We start from the raw sequence: 14,721 nt of genomic DNA on the forward strand, positions 1-14,721 counted from the left end.
TAAGCAATGACTTCAGACACTAAAACTTTAAAAAATGTTTATTACTTTACACTGATTAAAATACCACCATCTCCCTTCAAAACCCAGTGATAAGCAGCAAGGGTTTACACTGGCATTACTGAAGCTACATGGGATTATGTCTGCTGCTACTCAGTGGATAACATGAAATTTGTAACTCACCTATGAACCAAGCCAAAAGCTAGAATATTATCTTTCAATGTAATGTATTTCATACCATTTGCTACTTAAGAGCCCACCTGAGTTTGAAATTATTGGTTCTGTTACCAACATCTTGGCAGGGGAGAGTGGTGCTTAAGGAAAAAACCCACGGTATATTGTAATAATGAACATCAAAGGAGTTTATTTTCGTTTTGCTTTAATTAAACCCAAATGCACCTCAGAGTCCAACGATTCAGCTTCGCCCGTACTCATTTAACAGCGCGGTAATTTTAAGGCTTCACGACTAAGATGTCAAGAGGTCCTGCAGGCTTGTTTCCCACTTCAGCTCTCCGCATCCACGGCCTGAAGCTCCCGCAAGCTCGCACCTCGCTCTAGGTGTGCGCTAGGATGAAACACTGACACGCACACCATCTGGCGACTCGTGTCCCCAGCCGCCAGCTCCCGGGGGCCGCGGGGCGACAGCGACACGGGCAGGGGCAGCTCCGGGCCCGGCAGCCCAACACTGCCCTGCGGGTGCAGCGGCAGGGCCGCCCGGCCGGCGCTAGCCCTTGCGCTGCTTGTGCCGCGGGTGGCTCCTGCAGTACACGTACACTCGCCCGCGCCGCCGCACGAAGTAGCAGTCCTTGCAGCGCCTCCGCAGCGCCGTCTTCGTCTTCAGCCCGGCCAGCAGCGGCGGCAGCAGCGGCCCGGGCGGCGGCGGCACGGCCAGCAGCCCGCGGGGCGCACACCACGGCGGCGGGGCGCAGCTGCCAGAGGCCGCGGGCAGCCCCGCCGCCCGTCCCCGCGGGGCCAGCGAGCACAAGGGCGCCCGGCACAGCGAGCGCAGAGGGCCGGCGGCGGCCCTGACCAGGAGCGACAGCATGCTCGGCGCCCTGCGGGGACAAAGCGCCGGTCAGGACACCCGCACCCCTCGCACTCCCCTCCTCCTCTCGCACCGAGGAGCACAGCCGCCCCACTCCCTCCCTTGGTCGGTCGGTCGGTGAGGACCCCGCTGCCCGCTCACCTGGCCCCGCGCACAGCGCCGCTCCCCGCCCGCCCCACGTGTCCTGCCGCCGCCGGAAGCGCGCGCGCCCGGGGCGGGGCGGGGGCGGGGCTCGCGCCTGGCCGGCAGTCACGTGGCCGGCGCGAACATGGCGGCGCCCGCCGCGACCTTCCGCCTCCTGCTGCCGCGGAGCTGCCCGCTGCTGTCCCGCCCGGGGCTGGCTGCCGCCGCCCTCCGGCCCTACGGCGTGCGGGCCTCCGACACCGGCGAGCTGGTGACGCACACGGGGCAGGTGAGCGCGCGGGGCCCGCTGCTGCCGCCTCTCCGCGCCCGGGGAGGGCGATGGGCGCGTCCCGCTGCGCCTGAGGGAAATCCCGCCGGGGCAAGAGTAGCGTGCCGGTGTGGTGTAGCGGGGAGGCTTGGGCTGGACATAAGGAGGAATTAATTCCCGGAAAGGGTGGTTAGACATTGGAGTGGGCTGCCCAGGCAGGTGGTGGAGTCGCTGTCCCTGGAGGTGTTCGGGAAATGGCTGGATGTGGCGCTCAGTGCCGTGGTCTGCCTGACATGCTGGTGGTCGGGCACTGGTTGGATTTGATGTCAGAAGGCTTTTCCAGCCTAAGTTATTCTGTGATTCTCCGTTCAGTGCGCACAGTGGGAATTCATGCTCTTGGATGATTTGTAAACAGGAGGTATGCGTGGAAAAAAAACCAACAGAAAACCCTATTAACCATTAGCCATTATCGAGCGTTCCGCTGTGAATGCGGCCCGTGCCCCAGCTGAAGAGCTGACAGGTGGAGGCACCCTTGTGTCAGTGCGTTGTGACTCTGCGTTACCTCTGTCCCCGAGGAGAGGCTGAGCGGGCGAGCGAGGGAGGCTCGGGTGGTGCCTTGGGGTGTGAGAGGATGGCTGGTGCAGCTAACCCAGGAAAGCTCACACTGTGCTTGCTCAGCTGAACGGAAATAAATACAAACCTATTTCCTAGTTTAGTTCACCTGCCAGGTATCAGTGTGAGATCAAGGAACAGCATTAAAAGTAACACATTTATGATCAGAGCTAAGGCTTCTGTTTACTGGCTTTCATGCCACCCTCCACACCTCTGGTTTCCTTTTCTGCTTTCCGATGTGAAATTAATTACCTTGTGTGAGAGAAGTGGAAGCTAATTTTTTTGTATACTACCTGCTTGTAAGGTGATTATACTTGAAACTCAGTAAACTGGTCAAGGTATTTATTTTCTAAGTCTTCGTGTTCTATGTTTATAGTTGTTGCTATTTAAATAAGATCAAGTTTATTTTGCACTCTAGGTATATGACGAGAAGGATTATAGAAGAGTTAGATTTGTTGGACGACAAAAGGAGGTAATTCATTCTACTTTTTCTCATGGGAAAGGGGGTAGTTTTTGTTTTTTTTCCTTTGTACCTGATAGAAGTGTCCTCAACCTCATTGTCATTAAAAAAACCCAAACCACAAAAGCCCAAAAAACTTCAACAACCAAGAAACCAACAAAACCCAAACCAACCAACTAAAACAAACAAACAAAAAAAACCCTCTACCGAAACCAAACTGAACTTTGGGTTTCAGTGGGTTTTTTTTTCCACTACGGTGCAATTTTTTTTTTATTATAGTAGCTTTATAGTAGCTTCTGTCTTACCTCCCTGCTATGATAAACTTGGAAAACTGAAGACTTGCTTTACATGTGTTAAGTGCTTGCTTGTAGGGTTTTAGAGTTGTAGGCATTTGAACATCGTAAACTTGGAACAGTTTTTGTTTCAAGCATGTGTTTTAAGAAGCTGTCAGTGTGTTTTTAGTGCATTTATATTCAGAAAAATGACATAATTCAATACTCTGCTGAATTGTTTATCTGTTTATATATCTGTTTACATATATTTTGGAGCTTAATTTGCTTCTGTGTGGTTAAAATTCTGATCTTTACCCAAACTGAGTTTTTAATGAGCATGAGAAGCATTTGCTGAAAGAGTGATGTAACAAATAAAAGTAAAATGTAGAGTATTCTGAAATAATGAAGTCTCAAATGCGAAGTCTAGTAATACCAGCATCATCCAAGTGCAGTACTGTAAAGGTGGCCCTGTTCCTGCTGCTTAAAATTTCACATATCCACACTTACTGATAAGTCCTTCAGCTCTGAGGTTTTTCTAATGATCAAGCAGCGCAGCTCCATGAGGAATCTGCTGGCCTTTGGGAGAGAAACAGAGTTATTTCAGTTAAATTGTATTTCTCAATGCCTGAGCTGTTGAATAGTGCCTTAGAGTTAATGCTTTAAGTGTTTATGTATGGCAGATGCTATATAAATATAAGGTGTGGTAGATTTTTAATGTAGCTGCATGTAATTATTCTCTTCCTAAATTAACCTGAACTAATTATACTGAGTTATGAGTTTTCATATTGAGTTTACCTCACTGTGTGATGGATGCAATTTAACTCATGCTGTGTGGCAAAAATGGGGATTCCACATGTGAAATAATTAAATGAAAATGTCACATAAAATGCTGAATTAGCTTACTTCAGGGAGGATAGTTGGCAAAGTAGGTCTCTCCAAAGTGTATTGCCTGCTTCTTTGCTACTTCTGTTAATTTGTAGGAAATGCTCCATAAGCCTAATTCTCCACAGGGCAGTGGTCCCTCTAATGTGCCTTTGTCATCAGGTAATTTCAGACTCTATGTGGTGTGGAACACCCAGAGTTTTCAGTTCAGCCCAGTTCTTCTTTCTCCAGCAAAAGCCAAGCCTTAAGTCTGCTGAGCAAGGTTTAATGCTAAGTGTCAATAGTGAAGTTGTGTCAAGTGAAATTGGTACAAGATTTACATGTTAAATACTTAAAATGATGTGTGCCTATGCATAGGATCTCTCTCTAGGGGCTTTGCTGTTATCCCACAGTGTGTTTCATCTGCCAGCATTAGGGTTGACAGCTGTGTCTGTAGTCTGAATGTTGTTTTGTTTCTGAAGCAAAAAGCTCACCTGGTGACTGTTCTTTCTTGGTCGTTTCTTCCCTTTGCCTTCAGATGGTTGAGTCTGGCTTGGGATCAGCCCAGTCCAGCCACAGATTTTCTGTCCTGCAATGCAGCCTCTGGACTCTCCGCCAGTCAGGGTGTCCCAGCCTGTGTGCTTAAGGTGGCCAGGTCCAGTGGCACAGCCTAGAGTATGTGCTTGTTGTCCCCTTGGTTATGCTAGCCTAGTTGTTAATGAAATCCCTGTGTTTTACCTAAAAATTAGTGCTCTCTGTGGAGGACCAGGGATTAGTACTCTCTGGCAAGTGCCTAAAGCAAGAAGCTCTGAGAAAACTGAGAGTGGTGACTGCTAAACTGCATCTGCTGCAGTCTGATGAGGTCATCCTGCCCTTCTGTAGTCCCTAAGGTAGAGCAGGACCTATTTCAACACTGCCATTCCCACTTCTGCTCTACATTTTTTATGGGGCTGGTGCAGCTGAAGGTGTGAGAACTGACCTCAATGCTGGTCTGTTTTAAATATTCTCTCCAGCTTTCCCTCTAGGTCTTTGGACTTGGGTCAAATCCAAGTTTGGTTTTACCTCTTTGGTATCCCAGACCATGTACTGGCACAGGCGAATAGGTGGGAAGAAGCAGAAATGAAATTGTCAAACTGGCACTGTAGCCAGGAAAAGATTGCCCATTGATTTATGCATTGGGCAGGCACATCTGGATGTACTGAGGGAATCCTTTGGGTGTGCATGTTATTTGATATTCATGCTTGTATAACATGACCTTTGAAAAAGGTGTCCCATACTGGAATACTTTTCCCTGAGTTGCAGAGGTAGTTGTCTGCTCAGTGCAGGCTTGGAGGGTATTGGAGTGCTGTAGGTCCTGCTGAGGGACAAGCTGCTGTGTCACCAGCCTGTCCAAATGTGGATACATTTGCCAGGCCATGCAGGTGTGCTCTAGGAAGAAGCCCTACTTGTCAGTGATGTGCATATTCAGGAAGTGTGTATGATGTATTTGCAGAACAGAGTAGTTACATTTAGAGGTTTGTAGTTTTTTCTGGTACCGAACAATTCGTCTTTCTGGCTGTTATTATGCACCATGTTCATGTTTTCATGGGATTCCTGTGCAGTGATAGAATAAGATACATGGCTAGAGGCTCTAAATTTTACCAGCAGTTGTTTTATCTCATGACTGACCTTACTTGTGTCACCATTATTTTTGTGTTTATCAGCAGAGATTCTTCTGCAATTTTATCATGCAGTCACTAAAGCAGAATACAGTGTTGGTTAAATATCTTCTGTTCTTTTCTACTTGTTCCTGCTCACTTCTCTGCTGAATCTGCTGAAACCTGACGTGGCCTATATATCAGGGGAAAGGGACTACTTTTGCAGAGTTTAATGTGTAGTTCATTGATCTGGCTTATAGCACAGCCTAAGGGTTGGAGGAGGAGTTGGGAGGAAACCTAAATAGTAACTTCTCAACATGGCTATAGTGGACCTGCCTGGGTAGGCAGCAAATAGCAATTGCTTTCTCTTTGAGTGGGGATGGTGTCTCAAAGTGTTCCTCTTTTTCTTACAGGTGAACAAGAATTTTGCAATTGATTTGATAGCAGAGCAGCCTGTGAGTCAAGTTGAAAGCAGAGTGATATCATGCGATGGTGGTGGTGGAGCTTTGGGACATCCCAAAGTATACATAAACCTGGTAATGTCATTATTCTGCATACAGCATGTTTTGCCTGCATGTTCTTTTTTTGTACTATTATCTACTTTTTGGAATGTTAGTTTAACAAAATAAAAGGAGTCACCACTTGAGGTGCTCATTTTGTTTGGTGCCTAATATAAATCAGAAGAATTAGAGGGCTTCCATTTGAAGTTATAGAAATTCCTTTTTGAAATTTTGATTTGTTTAGTAGGACAGTATTTTTTTAAAAAAATCAGGTGAAGTAGTAAGAACAAGCACTGAGAGCAAAATTAACATCCTTGCTGCATTTTTAGACTCTAATTATTTAAATGCTACCATGTAGTTTGGCAATACATTTGCAGCATTTTTAGGAATATGCCGTTTATTTTCAATCTTGTAAGTTCAAGGGAAAAAGGAAAACCAAACAAACCAACTCGTCTTTTAGTCTTTGGGAATCTTGGTAGTTCTGAAGACTGGGTATTTCAATCATGGCCAGAGAATGAAGATTAAATGTTATCTTACCCTCCTGTTGACAGTAGTGATAGTTTCCAGTGAATTTTTGTTCTAGAGAGTAAAAATATTGCGGCTACTGTCCTAAGACCTTAGTTGATCCAGCTGTTGCTTAGGTACTGTTCTCAGGTAGACCCTGATTGCAGGTGTCTTAAAAATCTTTGCTTGCTCACCTAAACTTTGACATTTCCCAATGCCCAAAAGAATGATGGGGAAGAGCTGGTGTCCTTTAGTGTCAGTGTTGTTGTGACTCCTAAGTAGAACCATAAGCATTTCTATTTTGAACCAAGTAAGAACTTCGTAATAATTCATTTTACATTATCCATAGCCAAATGTTTGGAGGTTCTGGTTTGTAACACTTAGGAAGGAAGCTTGTGTTCTTCAGCCTTAGCTTCTATAGCACACTCCTGATCATTATGTTGATTCGTTTGACCTGTGCCTCACTCTTGAAGAATGCTTTATATTTTGTATATTTTGAGACCTTTTTTGTGCTCACAGCCATATTACAATTTGTCTGTGATTTAGTTCTTGAAAAGTAGTCTGCAAATGGAATGGTATTAGATTAGCTTCTTTTCTGTAGTCTTAACAACTGAAATCCAGGCTTTTGGGAATGGGGGGTAGCTTGGGTTTTTCAATTCTAATCCTGTATTAAAGGGAATGATGAGTTTAACTTTGTTTCATGCTGCAAGTGGTTATGTTGCTAAATAACAGAAGATCCCTGAGTGTTTAGCTATATTGTGTTTTGTCATGTAAGGAAGGTCTGCAACAATAGCTTGCAGTCAGTCACTATTCAAAATTCTAAAAAATACATGTATCTTTTTAAGAAAATAATGAAATTTTATACAGCAATAATTGCTCCTTTTCCCCAGAACACTTTCTTTCAGCATTTCTCATGGATTCCCACTGAAATTTTTTCCTTCCTACAACTAACTCTATTATTGACCAGAATTTCTGTCTAGGGAATGCCAAATCTTGTTCTGTATTAAAATGATTGTGAAATGATCTTTTCAGAATGTTGGAACAGATATGACCAAACTGGCTTAAGATGTCTGGTTCAGTAAGAGGATCTTGTATTGCTGCAGAGATATCACTTGGCTAGACTTTAAAATTATATTGTTAAAATTAGGCCTGGTTGTTGAAAGTCTGGCATAAGGAAAGCTGCATAGGATACAGAAATAAAGCATGGACTTCATACCATCATTTTTGCCTCCAGTGTTTCAAATAAGATTAAACTCCATACTTTGGCTGTATTGATTGGTTTTAAGGTGGCACAAATAAATAAGAGAAAAATTGTAATTTCTAAAAGTTGTATAAAGTGAAACTAGCAGCTGTTGTATTTTTATATTTTTGCAGGACAAAGAGACAAAGACCGGCACATGTGGCTACTGTGGACTTCAGTTTAAACAGAAACATCACTGAAAGATTATATCTGTGTGCTTGCAGATTTCTGTTCAGATGTTAATGTTCAACTATAAATAAACAATATATTTAGAAAGCCAAGATTTGTGTTTATCTTATCTATGGAAAGTCTAGCCTGTATTCTTTTAAAACCCAGCTTGTCAAGTATTTGAGAGCTGAATGGTATTACAATATCTGCTTTGTACTTAATTTAGTTTTCATGTTTGGCAGACTTCTTGCAGGCTTGGAAGTGGTGTTTAGCTGTAGATATGTTTGGTTTGCACTGGATAGATATGTATTCTTTTCAACACTGAATGGGCTGTAATTGTTTACTGGGTGATTAATTATCCTAGGTGTTTGTCTTTTGTCACTGTGTGACACCCTTAATTGGTTCATGGCCCAGTATCTAAAGCTAGAGTCACAAATGGAAGTGCAAAGATATTACGATACTCAGCATTACAACACTCACTCCTAGAAGCAAGATTGTCAGCCCTGAATTAAGTATCTGCTCTTACTACTTGTTTAAAAGAAGCCACCAGTGTGAGCTGGAGAGCTGCTTAAACTGGCACGTGTGAAAGGTGAGGACATAAACATTTGCCTTTCATTTGAAGGGGTGAGAGTGTAGCTGGTTCTGCTTGGGATTCACACCCTTGGAACCTTTGTAGGAACTGCGTCTTGTCGGACTCAAAGTAGGCATTGCTCCATTATGGGTGGCAGCTTCTGCTTTTAATGCAGGTAATCTGACATTGAGAGCATCCAGCTATGTGTAACACCACCTAGGCTCTGTGAGACTGCTTGTGGGAAATATCTACCTACTTGATTAATTTCACTTAGGTAGCATTCCATCTTGTGAGCATGACTTTCAAACGGCCTTTGTCTGGAGCAGAAGGGTCTGAGTTTGAGTTTGGTTTGGTCTTTGCTCCAGAAATCATTTTAATATGTTGTCAGTAAATTTTTTTTTTTTTTAAATGCTGGTGATGGAACATGGTCCCAGGGAGTAATTGCTAAAGTTTAACAGGGTAGGATTCTAAACGTGCTGTTCATGTAGTTAGATTGAGGTGGTTGTATCAAGTTGAACCAAATCATGCGGGCCTAAAGCTGCTTAACTTGCTTGTCAATTTAGAGATGAAGTTCAACTAGCTCAGGCTTGACTAAAGGTCTGAATTAGGTTCTGTCTGTAGAAGTTGTGTGTTTAGAGACTCTACTGCAAGTGAGTAATTTTTCATTTACTCCACCTATAAAAGCTTGATCTCTGTTTCTGTCTCTTCCCCTTATTCCTCCTTCCCTCACTTTTTCTCCTTTCCGTTGTTGCTGGTTTCAGTGATCATCTGGCCTTCAGTTTATTCTTTGTAATGGTCTAGATTTAGGAAGTACTAATTAGAGTTAGAGGTTGTTGTGCAGTGTAGGTTACTGAGTAGTGACCTTTCTGTAAGGCCAGGATCTCTTATGAAGGCTGTAATTTTGTAATGCTAGTGCAGTGGCCAAGTTAACATATGTTGTTTTGAGTAACACATGAGCACGTACAAAGATGGCAAAAGATCCATGAAACCCAGTAATTTGCAATCTGATCTTATGCAAATTATCTGTCAACTGAGCATAAATACAATGTTATGAACAGTCTTCTGATAAGTCTCATGCTTGAACTAGCAGTGTCTGTCTTGAAGCATAAATCTGGTTGCATTTTAGTTTGGCTCTCTACCAGTTTGTAGGGTGTCTTGGCTGGCAGAGTCCTCTCATGGTGCAATCATCTCTGCAAAGAGACCTGAAACAAATGATTCTATGCGGTCCTCTTCCTTGGGCCTTTGATGTTCTAATGAATAATACATCTGCTTGGATCACTGCTGCTCATAATAAATTAACAATGTTTAAATTGGCACGGCATCTGCTGAGGACCTAGACAAATCCCATCCCACTGAACTATGGAATGCTGTTCTTGGATGTTCTCCCTAAAGTACTTGTTCAGTGTGAAGTTGACACCAGTGAAACAAAGGCCTCTGCTTCACTCTGGTGATCTCCAGAGGAAGACTTTAGACTTTGGTTCTTACCCTTTCCTATGTGCTAGGTTCAAGTATCTACTTGGGAATGACTGTTGATGTGAAGTCTTGCACTTTGAACTACGCCATCCACATACCTGTGAAACATCCCTCCTTGATTTGCAGGAAAAAGAAGTGGGGGAAAGCAAGAACTTTACGGGTTGCCACAAGCAGATGCATGTGGAAATGGATCTGTGAAGATAGATTAAAACACATCAGTATCAGAGTATGGTAGACTAAACCAGGTAAGTACCAAAGCAGCTTTAAAGTTCTCAGGCCACAAATTCAGACTGGAAAGCAGTAGGGAATAAAACTTAGCCAACTGTCCCTCATAGATAATTCATCCCAGGCTGGAACTATAGTCTGTTACTCTGATTAGCGGAGTACAAACTATAGTTTATACTCTGTCTCTATGGAAATGTGAAGTATCAACACATGATAATGGTCACAACTTTATCTTGCCTTTACCTAGTAAAACCAGACAGGCTTTTTTCCCCTTTACTGCTGCATATATTAAGGTTGGTGAAAATCGCTATGTGTTTAAACTTGCAAAATAAGTAAGGACCATCCATCCTTTCCCCTAGATTATGTGGTAGCTCTCTGTCCTCTTATTAAAGAGTATTTAAATAAAGTGTATTTACAAGGCAAGTTCTGTTTACAAGAGTACAAATCATTACTATGACTGTGGCACAATATGCAAAGGCACCTTTTCTAAAACTTCAGTCGTATGGCATCTGACTGTGCTCTGGAAGTTGCCCTTGTAAAAGGCTTTTCCAGCTCAGCAAATAGTATCCCTAAATGTCTCTCTCTCTGACCTGCCCTTAATACTTGCCCTTTTTATTTAATGCACTTGCATATATCACACAAAATCCAGCGTGCTGTGATAGCAGCAGAAATGTTTGCTTTTGCAATATCCACATTGTTGCTATTTTTTAGTGTGTTCCCTGCTAGTGGTGTACATAGTTTAGAGAGGCAATACTTGTTGGCTTAGAGCCAGTACTAAAGGAGGCCACATGAGTTAAAAACCTATCCCTATGTTCAGTGGACAGCTAGTAGAACTATAAAGCTAAGTAAGATGTACATTGTAAAGGAATGAAATTGAATTGAAAATGAAAACAGGAGACTGATAGTCAGCATAACTAAGGCTGATATGGAGCACTGAATTACTTAAGAATCAAGAAGATGTGTTGGTCTTACGTGAGAGATGTGGTAAAATTGTAAAGTGGTGTAGAAAGATTGGCAAATTAAAAGATGTATGTGTTATGTAATTGTATAATAGGAAATCTGTGCAATAATTTCTAGTAATAGGCACTCAAGGGGTTGCTCTTTAGTAGAAGCTAAATTTAGCCATTTTTAAATTGGCATGCTCAGATAATGAGTTTCAACAGCACTGTCCAATGAGCTTCCTGGATCATTAATGCTGATTTTTTTATAAGCTTTCAAATACTGCAGAAAGAGCACAAAAATGGCTAATGTGCCAACATTCAAATAGGCTAAAAGGCATGACCTGGATAATTACATGTCTGTCAGTTTGACATCACTTCTGGGCAAAATAATAAGGGACCTAATTAATAATGAATTAAAAAAGTGTTGTATAATTAGTGCCAATCAACATGAGTTATAGGAAAGCCAGACCATGTCAAGTTAGCATGATGTATTTTTGATGAAATTAGAAAAAGTGGTTGATAAAGCTAAAAGTGTTAATGTAGTATCCTCTGATTTCTTTGAAGATTTGAGTTAGTAGTCCATATTTTGATTCAGAAATGAAAGTCTTGTGTAGTCAACCAGCAGTACTTCACATATTTTACATGTGTTAAAGGGTAGATAATTCTTAGGTATGAAACTGTCAGTGTAAAATGAGACTCCTTGCTGAAGGGATGTATTCTTGGGCTCCTCATGGAGTTCTTTCTCAGTCCTATGGCACTTAGGTTCTTAGGAGTGTCCTAAAAACCCATGTAATAGCTACTGATGCTTTGCTGAGGATTGAAAGGTTGAAGCATTGTTAAGTGGGGGAGAGGATTCAGCAGTGATTCTGTTTGCTGCCACTTACACAGCCAAGGCTGGCACAAAGCTGAATGTGTTCCAGTGCAATGAATAGTCCAGGAAAAATGAAATCCTATCTGTATTTATTGGAAAAAAAATGTACTTCTGTGAAGTTACAATTGTAACAGCCTGATTTGCAATTTATCCTGTGTGAGTAGAAGCCCTATTAACTTTGGGTTACAGGAAATACTGACTACTGTGTTTGACTGGGGGAGTTTGTTGATCATCAGATGATACGAATTTCCAGCCCAATTCTGTGTGTTAAATAACTTTTATGAACTTTGGAGGAATAAATAGAGATGTGTTCAGCAGGCATATCTTTCTGAATTTTACACGAGTGCGTTTGTTATTTGAACACTGAGTCTGGTTTGAAATCTGCGGTTCATTAATTAATATGGCTAAATTAGAGAAAGTTCAGAGAAAGCCATGGCACTAATTAAAAGAGTAGAAAATTTATTGTGTAGTGAAGGATCTAACAAGCTCTGTCTTTGCATTTCCTCTATAAATGAGGTTAAGGGGATGACTTGATCAGGGTCTACCAGTACAAATGCAGGGAACAAAACCTTGATAATGGGATCTTTAGTCTGGCTAAAAACGATGAGCTCTAGTGGCTGGAAGCCATAGACAAGCAGATTCAGACCAGGGGAAAGGAGGCTTCAGTGGGGATTTACTAAGCATTGCAGTAAATTCTGAAGCATTCCTTACTCTATTTTTAAGGTTGGTATTTTCTAAACTGTGTATTAATTGAAACAAGACTGGAATCTGAAAGCCATTATGGACTGTGTTCCAAAGGTAATTATATCCTTGCAGTGGTCCATTCTCAGTCTTAGAAATGAAATATGAATCAGGCCAGAGATAGTGGTTCCATTGAGCAGTGGTGCTGTAAAAAATGCCTTCCAGACCTTGTTCTGAACAAGATTCAGAAAGGACTTGAACTTTGTTTTCCCACAAAGAATATTTTAGTCGTCTGAGTGATGGGGACTTGAACTTTGCTGTTGCAAAATAATATTTGGCTTTATAACAATGTGGTAAAAGACTAAACCTCAAATCCTGATATCAATCATGATGAAGAATTGTCATCATCTGCTCAGTGACTAACAAAGCCAGACAATCTGAAATAAAAAAAAGTCAGTGCTTCAGGACATGGACAATTAGAAGACTTCAGACCTGCTCTCACTTTCTCATTTAAGAGAACGTATGTGATATCTACACTACCTTGTGGGATGAAAACATAAAAGGATTGTTTCCATTCAAACTGAAGTCCCAGATTCCAAAGGTTATTGTAATTTTATTTTTGTCAATATTGCTTTTCTGGTGTTCTTGATGCTATACCAGATTCTGGATTGGGGAGACTTGTACTTTTCAAGCTTTTCTTACCCACTTATGTGCCACTCTGGATTCCAGTGGCTTCTCACATTTTCCATGGCTTTGATGGAAGCCATGTAGCTAGCATTCAGCATCTCCTGTGTTGGATAATAGCATCTTCCTCAAGAATAGCCGTGGAATACAGTGTTTACTTATTAATCATGAAATGTCTTAATTTTACGCCAATTTGCATATTAGACATCAGATTCCGACATTTTTGAGAAGCCTGAGACAATATTAGGGAAACTGGTGCTTATGGGTAAAACATCTGTCTTCATTAATACTAAGAACAATTGAAAGGATTTTTAAAGTGTATTAAAAAACAAAGAAAAAATCCCAACACTTCCCCCCCTCCACTGCCCCAAAACAAAACAAAACCCAAAACACCACAAACAATAATCTTTGATAGTGGTTGCATTAAAGAGATACAAACCCCAGAAATTTTCAAAAGCAAGAAAGTATTTAACAAATTATGTCCAATGAATTGGAAAAGAGCTGATACTTATATTAAACAATTGTGAAATATCCTGGGATAAATGGAAAGCATGTTAGACATATATTCCAAATAAAGTCCTTTAGACCTGCAGGACTGGATAACTTTGAAAACATTTGGCTGAAGAGCTTTCACAGTTTACCTCAGCTGACAGATCTAACCTCTTGGAACACATAAGTGAGCACTCAGAGCACCGCCAGAGAGTTAATGTGACAATATTTAAAGATGGTGTTGATGACTGCATCTTTCTACTCATCCTGGCTGTTTCCTGCTCCATTAAAAGAGTGATTAGCATCTGTTACTTTACCTCCATTAAGGTTTTTATACACTGTATCCTGTAACCTTTGTTTCTTTTCCTAAGATACACAGAACAAGTTTTTATTTCTTTTGTGACTCAACACTCAGCAATTTTTCAACACATTATTACTAGTTACAGTGAATATAATAACAGCATTAAGAACATTGCTGCTGCATGCAGAAATACAATAGCAGGGAGGGAATCCCCTTTTTATTCAAGGGAATGTGTTCACCTTGGATAGCACAGCGCTGGAAGCTTATGCAGACTTGGTTGTCTGCTGTGCCCGCTGGATCTCTACTCGTTGTGGCTCCTATGTTACAGATTTGTTCTGGATGATCATTCTGTTCCTGACTGTGACCTTGGTTGTATGAAATTTCACTGAGCTGGGATGGGCTCAGCTGAGTGCTTCAAATCGCTTTGTAAGCAGTTCTATCTCTGTCTTTTTTTAGCTCCTCTGCAAATATTTGCATAACCAGACATAGTTTTGTATTTCTTTCTAATTCTGGGAAACAGTTTTGTTTGGTGTCAGGCCTTGCCTAATGAAGAACATCCTTGTTAGAGAAAGACTTTCTCATTTGGAACAACTTTTTGTAATCTGCAACCTACCTATTTCTAATTTCATCCAATAGTAGAAATGTAACAATAGTGTTAAACTTTTCCTAAAACACTCACACATTTTTAGGCTTTACATCTTACAAAATGGATTCTTCCTAGTGTCATATCTTCTGTAAGTTTTGACAAATTTATGTAGAACTTTTTCTGCATTCCCTATTTTTTACTGGTTTTAATCT

General features: G+C 41.7%; 2 protein-coding genes across 3 annotated transcripts; one reads left to right on the plus strand and one right to left on the minus strand.

The window, feature by feature from the left end:
* Positions 1-335: 335 nt before the first annotated feature.
* On the minus strand, positions 336-1,257 carry MRPL36 (mitochondrial ribosomal protein L36). The gene is made up of 2 exons (XM_085052307.1): positions 1,184-1,257; positions 336-1,052 (listed from the first exon to the last, which is right to left on the minus strand). Exon 2 carries the CDS (start codon positions 1,040-1,042, stop codon positions 722-724), a length of 321 nt encoding a protein of 106 aa, XP_084908433.1. The 5' UTR covers positions 1,043-1,052; positions 1,184-1,257; the 3' UTR covers positions 336-721.
* Positions 1,258-1,267: 10 nt separating this feature from the next.
* Positions 1,268-7,800, plus strand: NDUFS6 (NADH:ubiquinone oxidoreductase subunit S6). Of its 2 annotated transcripts, XM_085052305.1 has the most exons (4): positions 1,269-1,454; positions 2,464-2,517; positions 5,689-5,811; positions 7,654-7,800. In XM_085052305.1, the coding sequence occupies exons 1-4, from the start codon at positions 1,311-1,313 to the stop codon at positions 7,717-7,719; spliced, it is 387 nt and encodes a 128-aa protein (XP_084908431.1). In that variant the 5' UTR covers positions 1,269-1,310; the 3' UTR covers positions 7,720-7,800. The 2 variants fall into 2 exon arrangements, with proteins under 2 accessions (XP_084908432.1, XP_084908431.1); XM_085052306.1 differs by lacking the exon at positions 2,464-2,517 and having other exon boundaries at positions 1,268-1,454.
* Positions 7,801-14,721: the final 6,921 nt, after the last annotated feature.

Source organism: Lichenostomus cassidix, chromosome 2, assembly GCF_008360975.1.
Source record: "Lichenostomus cassidix isolate B80296 chromosome 2, HeHo_3.0, whole genome shotgun sequence".
In the NCBI taxonomy this organism is placed as follows: Eukaryota; Metazoa; Chordata; class Aves; order Passeriformes; family Meliphagidae; genus Lichenostomus; species Lichenostomus cassidix.

Excerpts from the sequence above, each read along its gene's own strand:
- NDUFS6 (XM_085052305.1), top strand. The coding sequence starts at position 1,311 with ATGGCGGCGCCCGCCGCGACCTTCCGCCTCCTGCTGCCGCGGAGCTGC. Across the intron at positions 1,455-2,463 it reads TGGTGACGCACACGGGGCAG|GTATATGACGAGAAGGATTA; the intron begins GTGAGCGCGCGG and ends TTTGCACTCTAG. Across the intron at positions 2,518-5,688 it reads TTGTTGGACGACAAAAGGAG|GTGAACAAGAATTTTGCAAT; the intron begins GTAATTCATTCT and ends TTTTTCTTACAG.
- MRPL36 (XM_085052307.1), bottom strand. The coding sequence starts at position 1,042 with ATGCTGTCGCTCCTGGTCAGGGCCGCCGCCGGCCCTCTGCGCTCGCTG.